The 14,646-nt window shown below is 33.3% G+C and overlaps 1 protein-coding gene across 1 annotated transcript in view; it reads left to right on the forward strand.

Annotated features, from left to right (window-relative positions):
• The window catches only part of MAN1A2 (mannosidase alpha class 1A member 2), a 175,571-nt gene that overhangs the window by 50,861 nt on the left and 110,064 nt on the right, over positions 1-14,646 (forward strand). Inside the window, exon 5 of the mRNA XM_017869826.1 lies at positions 4,863-4,943. Within this exon, the coding sequence (XP_017725315.1) occupies positions 4,863-4,943 (81 nt within the window). The remainder of the gene's footprint in view (positions 1-4,862; positions 4,944-14,646) is intronic.

Raw genomic sequence — 14,646 nt, forward strand, 5'->3', positions numbered from 1 at the left:
TATATATATATATATATATATTTTTCATGTAAATCAAGTACAGAGAGAAGCATTTCAGGGCTGGTTTGGGTGGCTCCTTGATCATCAAGGATCTAGGATCATTTGTCTTGTTGCTCTGTTGCCTTCAGTGTAGATCTTAGACCTCATGGTATAAAATGGTTCCTAAAGATCCAGGCATTTTATCCAGTAGACAGAAAGATATGTGACTGTTCTTTAAGAAGACTTCTCAGGAGGTATTCTCCCCAGTTTTGCTTGTAGAGTTTACTAATACGGCCTCAACTAACTCCAAAGGAAAGCTGAGAAATATAGTCTTTTTTTTTTTCTGTGTAGCTATGTAGCCTTTATACAACAGATTGTGCTTTTTGTGTCTTGTGTAAGAAAGCCGTACTCCTAGATCATGAATATATTTTCTTATATTTTATTCTGAAGGTTTTAAAGTTTTGCTTTTGTATTTAGTCTTTAATCCAAATGGAATTGATTTTTTTAAAGTGTAGGGTGAAATAGCCCACTATTAGTTGATCCTAGTACCATTTATTTCCCTGCTATTTGTATATGCCACATTAGTCATATATTAGTCATGTTATAGTTGATTCTTTAACATTGGCTTTTTTATTTATCCCATATATCAATACTAAATTGTCTTAACTACAATTTTTTTTTTAAATAAGAAGTTTGATGTCTGTGTCTGAATCTTGGTATCTGATCTCGTTCTCTGCGGAAATTATTTTAGTTCTCAGCTTTTTGTTCTTTCAAGTTCTGGAAAACTATGTGGAAATTTTGATGAGGATTGCATTTAATTTACAGATTAATTTGGGGAGAATTAGCATCTGTGCAATACTCCCATTCATTGACAGGACAGTTTTATTATGGCTAATAATTTCCTTGTATATAATTGTTATCAGTCAGGGTTCAATCAGAAACCAGAACTATACCATTTATTTTAACTAGAAGATTTAAGGTTTAGAATTGTTATCCAACTAATGGGGAACCAAAAAGGCAAAAAGAGAGCATTGTGTTATCACCAGAGGTGTTTAACTCTAGGAAACAGGAAACAGCTGCCACCTGTGGGGGCTATAAGAACAATGGGAAGAGGTTGGTTGGGATCATTAAAATGCAGTAGCTTGGGCTCTGTAGAACTGGTACCTGTGTTGCCCAGGTGTTGCTGGTACCTTAGGAAGACTGTGTCAGAGCTGGGACTCAGAACTCTGAGGAGGAGACACCTAGCCAAGTGCTTGATATCTGTAAAGGAAACCATGAGGCTGATTTGGTGAACCCTGGCTGGTGTGACACTATCAGAAACTAGAAGTAAACAAGAGGGAATAAGACTCTTCTTCCTCCAGTCTTGTGTTGTCTTTTTAGAGCCTCCTATTGTTAGTGCCTAAAAGCCAGCTGCTAAATTAAATGCATTTGTGTAGTTCCAAATCCCATATACCAAAGTAGAGTATAGAAGAATGGATTTGAATCTGAGAGAAGTAGTTTAATCATCAGCACTGTCACTTTTTGTTCCTTTCTTTCAACCTTTTAATGTCATTATGTTTTAGCTGCTTATTTTGCATATAGTATGTATTTGGGTTTTGTTATTTTTATCCAATCTTAGAGTCTTTTAAACTATTAAGTTTGATATATTTACATTTACTATGATAACATATTTGGAGTTAGGTCTTTCATCTTTGTTTTGCTACCTATATTATGATTATACTTTTCATTTGCTTTTAGTTTGTTTTCCTTATTTTGGATTAAATTACATCATCTCTCTTTTTCCCTCTACTAGTTTAACATTATACCTTCCATTTCAATTGACTTTGGAGATATCCTTGAAGTTTAAATATATATATGTATATATACACACATATATGATATATATATTTATAAAATATATTAAAACTAAGTTTTATCTCTTTTTTGTGCTTGTGCTGTGGTGTTAGGAGCAAAACAATAAACAATATATGTGTTCAGACTTTAAGGGTAACTCCAAAGTAGGCACGTGCACACACACACTCTCTTATCAAAGTATAGTATTTATAAATATATATAAACTTTAAGGGTAACCCTAAGTAGGCATTTGAAATTAATCAATTTGAAATTAATCAATTTCAGATCAGGCATCGTGGCTCATGTCTGTAATCCCAGCACTTTGGGAGGCTGAGGCAGGAGGATTACTTGAGCCCATCCTGGGCAACATAGTGAGACCTAAACTCTACAGAAAATAAGTCCCAGCTACTTGGGAGGCTGAGGAGGGAGGATTGCTTGAGCCCAAGAGGTTGAGGCTACAGGGAGCCATGATCATGCTACTGTACTGTAGCCTGGGCAACAGAGTAAGATCCTCCTTCTGAAGCGTATAAGGATTTTAGAATGTTTTAACTTAACTCATCCCCCTTTTGTTTTATGTGTGATTGTTGTCTAGTTGATCCCAAGTTATATTTTAAACTTCCAAATTAAGTAATAGATAAATAAATGCACACATTTATCAAATGCAACAGGCACTGTTCTAGATTCTGTAGATATAGTAATCAACAAAGCAGAGTTTTATCTCTTTTTTGTGTTTGTGTTCTAGTGTTGGGAGCAAAACAGTAAACAAGTTTTATATAGTACATCAGATGGTGATGATAAGTGCTGTGGAGAGTAATAAAGAAGAGTAGGTAGGATTGGCGTAAGTGGTGGGGTACTGCTATTAGTATTTTACATGGGGTGGTCATGGAAGAACTCTTTGTTAAAGTGACACTTGTGAGAAGAGACCCAAGGGGAGACGTGGATATACAGCTCTATCATAATAGATATTAAAAGTGAGAATAGAAGTACAGTTCTCTTGTCTTTCCTGCTTCTGTTATACTATTGCAAAGTGTGTTTTCAGTCTAATTTTAAAAAAGCAATGTATTTTTTTCCTTGTTTTAATATTTTATTTTTCACTTTATTGTTCCATAATTCTATTACCATACATCTATGTGTGGGTTATTCTTTAAAGGATTCATAATGTTTCATCAATCTGAAGACTTATGTTTTCATCAAGTTTAGTAGATTCTCAGTTATTACTTCTTTCAAAAATGTCTCTATCCATTTTTCCCTTCTGTCCCTCTAGAATTTTCATACCTTTTGTTTCTGTAGTGAAGGAAGATCATTTTACAAATGTAACTGTTTTATTACCATGTGATTATATAGTTAGATGATGATGTGTTAGGGAAATGATGCAAGGTAATTGGTATTAATATTTTATATTAGATGGTCAGAAAAAATTTCTGATAAGGTGACATTTATTCAGAGACCTGTAGGAAGTGAGAGTGATTTGTTCAGTTATGTGAAAGGAAAGCATCCAGATAAGAGGGTAACTGAAGACTGGCATAGGAGTCTCAAGTTTAACAATTCTGGTACAGCAAGTAGACTCATATAGTTAAATGAATCAAAGGGATATTAGTACGAGAGATGTCAGAGGTTGTAGGGGATCTGAGCATATTGGATCTTATTGGTCATTTTACTCTAAGTATAATGTGAAGGCATTGTAAGGGTTTGCACAGAGCAGTGACCTAAACTGATGTAAGCTTTAAAAGGCTTGTTTTAACTATAGTATGCTGAATAGAGGGTAGGGGAGGAGGGTAAGTATTAAAACAAGGACTGGTTGGAATGTTATTGTTGCAGTTCTGGTGAGGGATGGAGGCCCTTCCAGCCTTTTTCCCTTCCTCATATTTAGTGAATGTCTACTATGTGCCCTGTAGTATGTTAGATGTTGGGAATATATGAAGTAATATTAAGCAGTTTGCTTTCAGGGTGAGATGGAATGACGATGTTGTTATCAAAAAATTACATTATATTGTAAAAATTCTATACTGGAGAAATATGTTAGCAGATGATGTACCTGCCTGTGAATGTTGGAAAGACTTTAGAGTAATACAGTTTCCTTTTAATTTTTATTAAAATTAACTATGAATGTTTTTATGTTAGTTGTATATCTTCTGTAGATTCTTTGATCATGTTCTCTGCCACTTCTACTTTTCTTTCCATGTGTTAGAATATTTCTAGCAATATCTATATCAATATCTAAATACAAACATAGAGACTGTATTTAGTAAGGCTGTTAATATTGCTATATTTGTGCTGTTTCCATCTGTTTGCCATTTAATTTTGTTCATGATTCTTTTTCTTATAGGTAATTTGCATTTTAGAAAAATTTCATGTCTGTCATCAATTTATCGAAACTATTGGTTTTATGCTTAAGTACCTGCTTTCTCAAGGAAATTTATATATTGTAACACTTCTACTTTTTAAATTTTTTTTAACATTTATTTCTAAATAATTTAGATTTCATTTTGATATTTGTGAAATTAGTATTTATGTTAATTTCTTACCCAGGAGGCAATTTTCTCAACATTATTATTGAATAATCCATCATTCTGCCATTTTTTTGGTGCTTCCTTTAACATTTATTATATATTCTAGGAAAAATACTTAAAATCCAGGAGGAGAGATAGAAGTAAAAATTATGCTGTAGTGATTAGAACAGAAGAAAAAGGACCACCAGTAAAGAGTGCTATTCTAGAATCATGACCCAGAATTCTAGAAATGAAGGCTTTCATGAGAAAGGGCAATAGTTAACAGTATTAAATATCTTGATAATTTCACAGTACTGTGTAAGGTACATAAAAAATGGCTTGTTGGTTTTGGCAATTAGGGAGCTGTGGTGACAGTAGTAGAGAAGTTTCAGTAACATTAACAAATGAGAGGAGAGATTGCAGTTGCATGAGAAATGAAGATGCAGAAAGTAGAAAATATTTTCTATAGGGTGTTTGTGAAAAACAGATAAAGTATTGATAATGTTTTGAAAACTATAAAGCATTACGTATTTGTGAATATTTTCAATATGTTTTTCACAGAATTCAGAGGTGTCTGTGTTTGAAGTCAACATTCGATTTATTGGAGGCCTGCTTGCAGCATATTACCTATCAGGAGAGGAGGTGAGCAAAATCAAGCAACGCGTTGTTTGTTTTGGAGGGAAGGGTTGGAATTTAATAAAAGGAACAATTTCCCTAGAAACGTATTATTTTTCTAAATTGGTAATATTGAACCAGTCTAGAACTGGATGCTTCAGGCAGAACTATTCCTTGGGAATAACAATTTTTCCATTTTGAGAATCTCAATAAAACATGAATTCTTCACAGATCCGAGCTTTATATACACCATGTCTCCTTTGCAAAAGTGATCCTTCTCCAGGATTTTGCCATTGCAATTAATTCCATGGTCCAAGTAAAGGGGGGAAATTAATAAGGACAAAATTAAATAACGAATCAGAAAGAATTAATATGGATCCTCCTAAGACCAAAAATTAATAATTAAAACTTACTATTTGGAAATTGAATGTAGTTTTTGGCTGTAAATAATAACAACTCTGAATTCTCCTCTCTGGAAATCTTGGTACAGAACACATGGAGACACTTGAGACTTAAGGTGATGGAGAATTGGGTGTAGGAAATTCCCTTTTACTATTCAAATAGGTTAAAGAATGACATTGAAGAGAGGGAGAAAGAGAAACTAAAGGAAGAGGTTATAAGTAATTTCTTTGTTCTTTGAGAAACTGTTTCACCCATATTTTAGAATTGGTGTTTTAATCTAGACAATTTGTAAGAGCTGTTTGTAGATTTAAGAAAATTTATCTTTTGTTATATGTATTATAAAGATATGTATCTATGTTATCCGTATTTTGTTTAACTTTTTTTGTTGTTATCGTTAAAGTAATCATTTAAAGGATTTTTTCCCCCACTGTTATGGCTTCTAGATTTTGGTCCTTAGAAACCCTTTCCTATGTCTGTGTTATTACAAAACAAAAATTCCCATTTTCGTCTGGATTTTATGACTTTATATGCTTTTATCTTTATATTTCATATATTGTTGTTTTGTGTGTAAAGAGTGACCTATTTACTACTATTTTTTTAAGAAGGAATATGTTTAAAGTTGCCGGTATTTAATATATAATATTCAATTACATTTATCTTAATGTGTAATTTTATTGTCAAATTATATTGTGTGATTTGTTTATACCTCTAACCTATATTTCTGTAGTCAGAACATTTAAATTCACATTTAATAAAATAGAAAAAAATTGATTTATACTCTGGCCAAGAGGTTATCAAACTTTAGTATGTGTTAGAATCACATAGGGTGTTTTATAAAAATTGGGATTCCAAGCCCTACCCAAAGGACTGATTCACTGGGTTTAGCGTGGAGAGCATTATCCTACGTTGTTTGTGCCAAATACTCCTTGTTAAAGGTGATTTTGGAAACATTGGTTCTATATTTTGAGAAACTCTAACCTGGCTTATAGGAATAAAATCATTGTGAATTAATTGATATTTTTAGTGAGGTTTATTGAGGTATTATTTATGTAGAGTAAAATTCAGCATATAGTTTTACGAGTTTTTACAGTGCATAGTCTTGTAATCACCAGCACGATCAAGATACAGAATTTTGGTATCCTAGAAAATTTCCATTTACCATTTTACAATTACCCTATCCTGTTGCCAGCCCCTGATAACTACTGATCTCTTTTCTGTCTCTACAGTTAAGAATGCTGGCTTCTTTTACTTAGCATAATGCATTTGAGATTTGTCCATGTATTAGTAGTTTATTCCTTTTTACTGTATTACAGTACTCCATTATGCATTTTATATGTTTATCGGCGGAATTGTTTACAGTTTTGGAGATTATGAATAAACCTGCTGTAAGCATTTACCTATAGATTTCTGTGGGAAAATAAATTTTTATTTATCTTGGATAAATACATAGGAATGGGATTTACTGAGTCAAAGGTTAAGTGTATGTTTAACTTTGGAAGGAACTGTCAGATTCTTTTCCAAAAATTGCCTGTCATTGTTGCGAGTACTTTGTATTGTAAGTCTCTTTATTATTGTTAGCCATTCTAATAGATGCGTAGTAGTATCTCATTGTTCTATTTTGCATTCCCTGATGACAAGTGATGTTGAGCATCTTTTCCTGTGTTTATTTGTCACGCGTATTTTTTGAATTAGCTGTTCAAAGCCTTTGCCTATTAAAAAATTTTTTTTGAATTAATAAATTGTGATAGTTCTTTACCTCTTTTAGACATAGGTCTTTTATAATCTGTACATTTGCAATTATTTTCTCTATCTGTGGCTTGTCTTTTCAGTGATTTAACAGTGTCTTTTGAAGAATTGATGTTGTTAATCTGAAAGTACAATTTACTAATTTTGTCTTTTATGGTTCATGCATTTGGTATTTTAAGAAATGTTTGCCTAATCCAACATCACGAAGATTTTCTCTTAAGTTTTCTTCCAAAAGTATTATAGTTTTACTTTATTTGTAAGTCTATAATTGATTTTGAGTTAAATCCTACATACACTATGAGGTGTAAGTTGAAGTCTATTTTTTTCTGTATGGATGTTGAAAAGACTACTTTTTCATTAATTGACATTGTACCTTTATTGAAAATAAGTTGATTATATATGTGTGGGTCTACTCTAGACATTCTGTTTTGTTCTCTTGATTTATGTGTCTGTCTTTGGTACTACCACATTGTGTTCATTATTATGGCTTTATAGAAAGTCTTGAAATCAGGTTGTGTGAGTCCTCCAACCTTATTCCTTTTCAAAATTATTGTGGCTCTTTTAGTTACTTTTCCTTTTTGTATACATTTTAGAATCAGCTTGTTGGTTTCTATAAAATAATCTGGGATTTCAATTGGGATTATAAATTTTGAGTGATTTGACATCTTTACAGTATTGAGTGTTTCAATCCATGAATATGGTATATGTCTCCATCTATTTAATTATTTTTTTTCCATTGATGTTTCTAGTTTTTGGCATGCAGATCTTGCATGTATTTTGATAAATTTATACATATTTCATGATTTTGGTAGTTTTGTATTTTAAATTTTAGTTTCCCATTGTTCATTGTCAGTATATATAAATACATTTGATGTTTTAAAAAACTTTTAATAAAGACTTAAATTCTCAGCTGGCTCAGGACTTTTTGTTACTTCTAGGTAACTTTGTGATACTTTCATTTAAAAACAAAGTGCTGAAAGGTACACAACATAAAATTTACCATTTTAACCATTTTAAATGTGCAGTTCAGTGGCATTAAAAATAACATTTGCATTGTTGTGCAATATGCAATTGATTTTTCTTTTTTTCTTTTCTTTTCTTTTTTTTTTTTTGAGACAGAGTTTTGCTCTTGTTGTCCAGGCTGGAGTGCAATGGCGTGGTCTTGGCTCACCACAACCTCCGCCTGCCGGATTCAAGTGATTCTCCTGCCTCAGCCTTCCACAGTTGATTTTTATATTGACTTTTACCCTCTGATTTTCTAACTTCATTAATTAATTCTAGTAGCTTTAAAATATACTTTAATGAATTCTTTGGGATTTACTTTGTAAACAGTCATGTCATTAGTAAATAGAGATGAGTTTTATTTTTCTGTATAGAGAATGGTTATTTATTTTTGTTATTTTCCTGCCCCTTCTCCTGAGGCAGAGAATGGTTTTATTTGTGTGGTTCTTTTCTTTTTCTTGCCTTACTGCATTGCCTAGGACATCTACTACAAAGTTGAATAGTAATGAGTGGAGTAGGCGTCCTTGGCCTGGTTCCTGATCCTAGGAATTGCAGTCATAGCTTTCTTCTCTACCATGATCATGGCATATGGCTTCAAAAATACTGTGATCCATAAATGTTTATTATTTCTCTTGGTCTACTACTTTAACTCTCCAGAACCTTTTGTACCTATAAGATTTTTGCCTGGTTTGTCCTTTCTGTGCCCTGGAGTGAAGATAGTTCCTAGAAAAACTAGTCCCAGAGGGAGAGCTTTTGCTCATGACTTGGGAAGGGGTGGGATTTATGACTTGGACCCCTAGTCTCTTTTAGTCCCCTCAGTTCTACTGTATGTGTTTCACTCCTCTGCCTTGAGTCTGTAGTCTGTTGCTTACCCCATCCTCTGTCTCCCTCAGCCTTACATACAAACAGTAAGTCTGGGCTCTTTCTCTCAAACGTCACTCAGAGAGGTGCCTTTCTTTATAAAACCTTTGGGATTTAGATTTCCCCAGGAAGGCTGGAACATTCATTGTTGGGTCTCATCTTTTCCACTTGACCCAAAACTTCCTCCCCACAAAAATGTCTTTAAGAATCGTCCTGAGTTGCTTCATCTGCTAACTGCCAATTCTCTTAACACTGAAATGTGGCAGATAACTGGACATATTTGAAGGACATCTTTATGTAAGAGATACATGGAGTCAGGAGATAGTCACCTTCATGCATTGCTCTGTGCCAAGATAAATAAAACTGATTTCTTTTTCCAAAAGAAGGAGACAAAACAGGAGAGGGGGAAGGGAAGAAAAGGAGGGAGAAGGGAGGAGAAGGGAAAGGGGGAAGGAAAGGGAAAGGAAGGAAGAAAAGGAGGGTGAAGTGGGGAGGGAAGGGGGAAGGATCAGACCTGTCTATAAAAAAAATGCATAGTTTTAGAACTTGGAAAGGAAAAAACAAAACTCCAAACCCAAGTTGCCTCACTGGCAAATTCTACCAAATATTTAATATCAATTATATGTAAATTTCTCCAGAAAAAAAAGAAGAGCAATTTTTCAGCTCATTCTGTGAGGCCAGCATTAATCCTATGTGACACACAGAAGTATTAAAATAAAACTATAGATCAGTATCTCATGTGAATATAGATGCAAAAAATTCTCAACAATATATCACAAAATCAAATCTAGCAATATATAAAAAGGATAATACAGCATGACCAAGTGGGATTTCTTCCTAAGAATGGAAGGCTGGTTTGATGTTCAAAAATCAACCAATATAATTCACTATGTCAACAGACTAAAGAAAAACATCATATAATCTTATTACATACCGCAAAAACATCTGACAACATGTAACATCTGTTCATGATAACAACTCGCAGCAAACTAGAAGTAGAAGGGACCTTTCTCAAGGTGACAAAGGACATCTACAAAAAGCCTATAGCTAACAATATTCTTTGTCTCTTTTTGTATGTGTTGTTGTTATTATAGACTTCAGTTTTATGCTGCAAATCCATAATACGTTGCTACCATTTTTACCTTAGGTGGTCGGTTATTTAGAACTATTAAAATAAAAGAAATGCCTTTTGTTTGTCTTCATTTCAGTCAGTTTTGTTCGTCTTTTGCAGGTTCAGGTTTCTGATTTTCAGGTTTTCAGGTGTTTTATTCCTTCTGTGGGAAGAGCTTCCTTTAACATTTTTTATAGTATAGGTCTATTGGTAGTGATTTCTTTTAGTTTTTATTAGTCTGAAAGTCTATTTCCACTTTATTTTTGAAAATTTTTCTTTGGGTATAAAATTTAGGTAGACAGTTTTTCCTATCAACACTTTATAAATGTCACTGCATTATCTTAAAGCTTGCATAGTTTGTGATGAGAAATCTCCTTTAATTCTTTATTCCTCTGTATGTAATAGGTCTTTTAAAAAATTTGACTGCCTTTAAAATTTTCTGTTCATATTTTGTTTTGTATGAAGAGTCTGAGTAGTTTTACTTTGTGTGTGTATATGTCTTGCGGCGGTGGCATGAGTAGGACTATTTATTTTGCTTGAAGTTCTTTGAGCTGCTGGGGTCTGTGGGTTGGTAGCTTTAATTATTTTCTAAAATATTCTCAGTTATTGTTTTTAAAAATACAGATGCTCATTGACTTATCATAGGATTATGTCTGATAAACCCATTGCAAATTGAAAACATCCTAAGTTGAAAATGCATTTAGTACATCTAACCTACCAAACATCATAGCTTAGCCTACCTTAAACATGCTCAGAACACTTATATTAGCTTACAGTGGGCCAATTCATATAACACAAAGCCCATTTTATAGTAAAGTGTTGAATAGCTTGTGTAATTTATTGAATACTGAAAATGAATAACAGAATGGCCATATGAGCACTTGAAGTATAGTTACTACTGAATGCTTACTGCTTTCATACCATTGTCAAGTTGAAAAATCGTGAGTTGAACCATCCTAAGTCAAACTATTGTAAGTCAGGGACCATCTGTATATTTTCTTATCAATACTTTAAAAATGTCACTGCATTATCTTATAGCTTGCGTAGTTTGATGAGAAATCTGCTTTAAGTCTTTGTTCCTTTACATGTAATTTTTTTTATGTATTGCAAGAGCCCCATGCCCCACTTCTGGGATTCCAATTATATACATATACTAGGCTGTCATGGCTCTTGGATTCATTGTTAGATTTTGAGTTCAGACAAATTTAAGTGCTTTTTAAAACAAAAAACGAGCACTTCTCCGAAGATATAACAGAATCAGCTTCCTCTAAAGCCTATCAATCACAGTGATCAGGATACAGTTTAAAAATTACTCAGTGTATGAAAAAAATAGGGAAAATGATCCATTTTTTTCCCCAAAAGTCAATCAGTGGTGACCTGTTCTAAGGTAACCCAGATACTGGCATTAGTTGACAAGGATGTTAAAGCAGCTGTTATAACTATGCCCAGAGACATAAAGGAAAATATTTCCGAAATGACCAAATAGATGAAAATCTCGTCAGAAATGAAATAACATGGAAATTCTAGAATGAAAACTTCAGTGTTTAAAACAAAAAGTCATCGTGTTGACTGTCATCATTGGAAGGGTAAGAGTCAGTGAACTTGTAGATAGATCAATGTAAATTATCCAGTGTGAAGAAAGAGAATTAAATATTTAAGTGAATGGAGCTTCAGAAACTTGTAGGACAGTATTCCAACGTACATATAATTGGAATCTTGTATGAAGAGAGCAAATAGCTGTAAAAAATAGTTGAAGAAATATTGACTATATTTTTTCTATATTTGGTAGTAGACCTGAATTTAAAGGAGCTAATTAGATCCTAAACAAACAGCTGAAAGCCAAATACAAAGAGAAAAGTTTGAAAGCTTTCAGCGAGAAACGACACGTTATGTGTGGAGGTACTTTAATTTGGCTGATGGCCAAATACTCATCAGAAACCAGAGAGATTACTTTTTCAAAAGTTCTTTAAAATTACATGAATGCTTATGGCAAAATCCATAGTGTTTTATATTGGGTTTATAACATACATGGATGTAATACTTACAGCTATGGAATAAAAGAGGGAGGGAGGAAATGGGACTCTAAGATTGTAAGGGATTTTATATGAAGTTACACCATATTACTCTTAATAGTCTGTGAAAAATTAAGGTGATAATTAATCCGTAGGACAAACATTAAATAAAAATATTGCAAACACGTGCAGCTTAACCACCAATAAACTGTAATTCTACAATTTTTTTTTTCTGGGGGGACAGAGTCTCACTCTTGTCACCCAGACTGGAGTGCAGTGGTGTCATCACAGACTGGAGTGCAGTGGTGTGATCATGGCTCACTGCAACCTCAACCTCCTGGGCTTAAGTGATCCTTGCATCTCAGCTTCCTGAGTACGTGGGACCACAGGTGCACACCACCATGCTTGGCTAATTATTTTATTTTTTGTAGAGATGGAATCTCTCCATGTTACCCAGGCTGGTCTTGAACTCCTGGGCTCAAGAGATCTTCCTGCCTTGGCCTCCCAAAGTGCTGGGATTACAAGTGAAAGCCACTGCGCCCTGCCTAGAAAATATTTGAGTTAAAAAAACAGGAAGGAATAGAGGACAACAACAAAAAGCAATGGAAATGACGAACAGAAAACAAAAGATAATATCATATACCTATATCCAGTAATATCAATAATGCCATTACATTTTAATGAATGAAATACTCTAAGTCAAAGGCAAAAATAGTTAAAATGACATAAAAGCAAGACCAAACTATTCACAGTCTAAAAAAGACACAATAGGTTGAAAGTAAATGGGTGGGAAAAAAGATACATAATACATAAATAGCAAGTGTAGAAAGGTTTAAATGACTACATCAGTATCAAACTATACTTCAAGATAAAAGTATTGTCAGAGACAAGAGACCTTTCATAATGAAAAAAGGTTCTGTTCATTAGAAAGACATAATCACAACATTAAAACATAAGCAAATGTGTAGGCATCAAACAACAGAGCTTTGAAATGTATGAATCACAAATGGAAGAATTAAAAGGAGATTCGTTTTTAATTTTTTATTAAAAAAGTAATTCCACAAAGATTGTTGGATCCTTCAACATTCTTCTCTTAAATTGATAGAATAAGCAGACAGAAAAAGATGATGTAGAAGTCCTGAGTGACACTATGAGCTATTTTAAATGAATTGATATTTATTTATAGAGCACTTTACTCAACAACTGCTGAATACACTTCCTTTTCAAGTGCACGTGGTATGTTGATCAAAATAAGTCATATGCTGGATCATAAAACACAGTCAATTAAAAAAGTTAGAAATAGTACACAGTATGGCTAGGTGCAGTGGCTTATGCCTGTAATCCCAGCACTTTGGGAGGCTGAGGTGGGTGGATTGCTTGAGCTCAGGAGTTTAAGACCAGCCTGGGCAAACAGGGCAAATCCTCGTCTCTACAACAAATACAAAAATTAGCCGAGTGTGGTAGCATGTACCTGTAGTCCCAGCTACTCAGGATGCTGAGGTGGAAGGATTGCTTGAGACTGGGAGGTTGAGTCTGCAGTTAGCTGTGATCACACTACTGCACTTCAGCTGGGGCAACAGAGCAAAATCCTGTCTCCCAAAAATGAACAACAACAACAAAAAAGCACGATCTTAGACTTGATGGAATTAAATTAGAAATCAATAATAGACATCAGGAAAAACTTCAAATATTTGAAAATTAAGCAATATGTTAATAAACAGACATCAAGTAAGCAATTACAAAGGAAATTGAAAATATTACAAAGTTGATTGTTTCAAAGTATCAACAGAATTGATAAACCTTTTTAGCTAAATTGATCAAGAAATAACAAGACAGATTACCAATAGCAGGAGCAAATGGTGTTGCCAATAAGAGGCTATCATCATTGCAGATTCCACATACATTAAAGGCATAATAATGGAATATTATAAGCAGTTTTTTTGCAAAATTTAATAATGTAGACAAAACAGGGAAAATATTACAAAGTTGATTCTTTCAAAGTATCCACAGAATTGATAAATCTTTTTAGCTAAATTGATCAAGAAATAACAGAAGACAGATTACCAATAGCAGGAGCAAATGGTATTGCCAATATTAGGCTATCATTGCAGATTCCACATACATTAAAGGCATAATAATGGAATATTATAAGCAGTTTTTTTTTTTGCAAAATTTAATAACATAGACAAAACAGATTTTCTAAAACAATCTTATTGAAACTGAGTCAAGGTAAAGCAAGAAGTATGCCATTTGTAGTATTAATTGAATTCGTAATAAAAAGCTATTTCACAAAATTAACTCCAAGTTAAATGGCCTTATTGGTGAATTATATCAAATAAGAAAGAAATATCATTCTTCCACAGAGCAATAGGGAACATTTCGCAACTCTACTTCAGAGGCCAGCATAGCACTAACATCATAGCCTGAAAGGCAATATAGCAAGAGAAAATTACAGACCAGTATACTTTTTGAATACATTAGCAAGAATCCTAAGCAAACTATTAATATTTGTAAAGCATAGCTCGTAAGAATATAAAAGATATATATATAATATATAAGAATTTAAAAAGATATATAAAAGATACCTTTTAAGTTC

The sequence above is a fragment of the Rhinopithecus bieti genome, unplaced genomic scaffold (assembly GCF_001698545.2).
Source record: "Rhinopithecus bieti isolate Rb0 unplaced genomic scaffold, ASM169854v2 scaffold_3040, whole genome shotgun sequence".
NCBI classification, from domain to species: domain Eukaryota; kingdom Metazoa; phylum Chordata; class Mammalia; order Primates; family Cercopithecidae; genus Rhinopithecus; species Rhinopithecus bieti.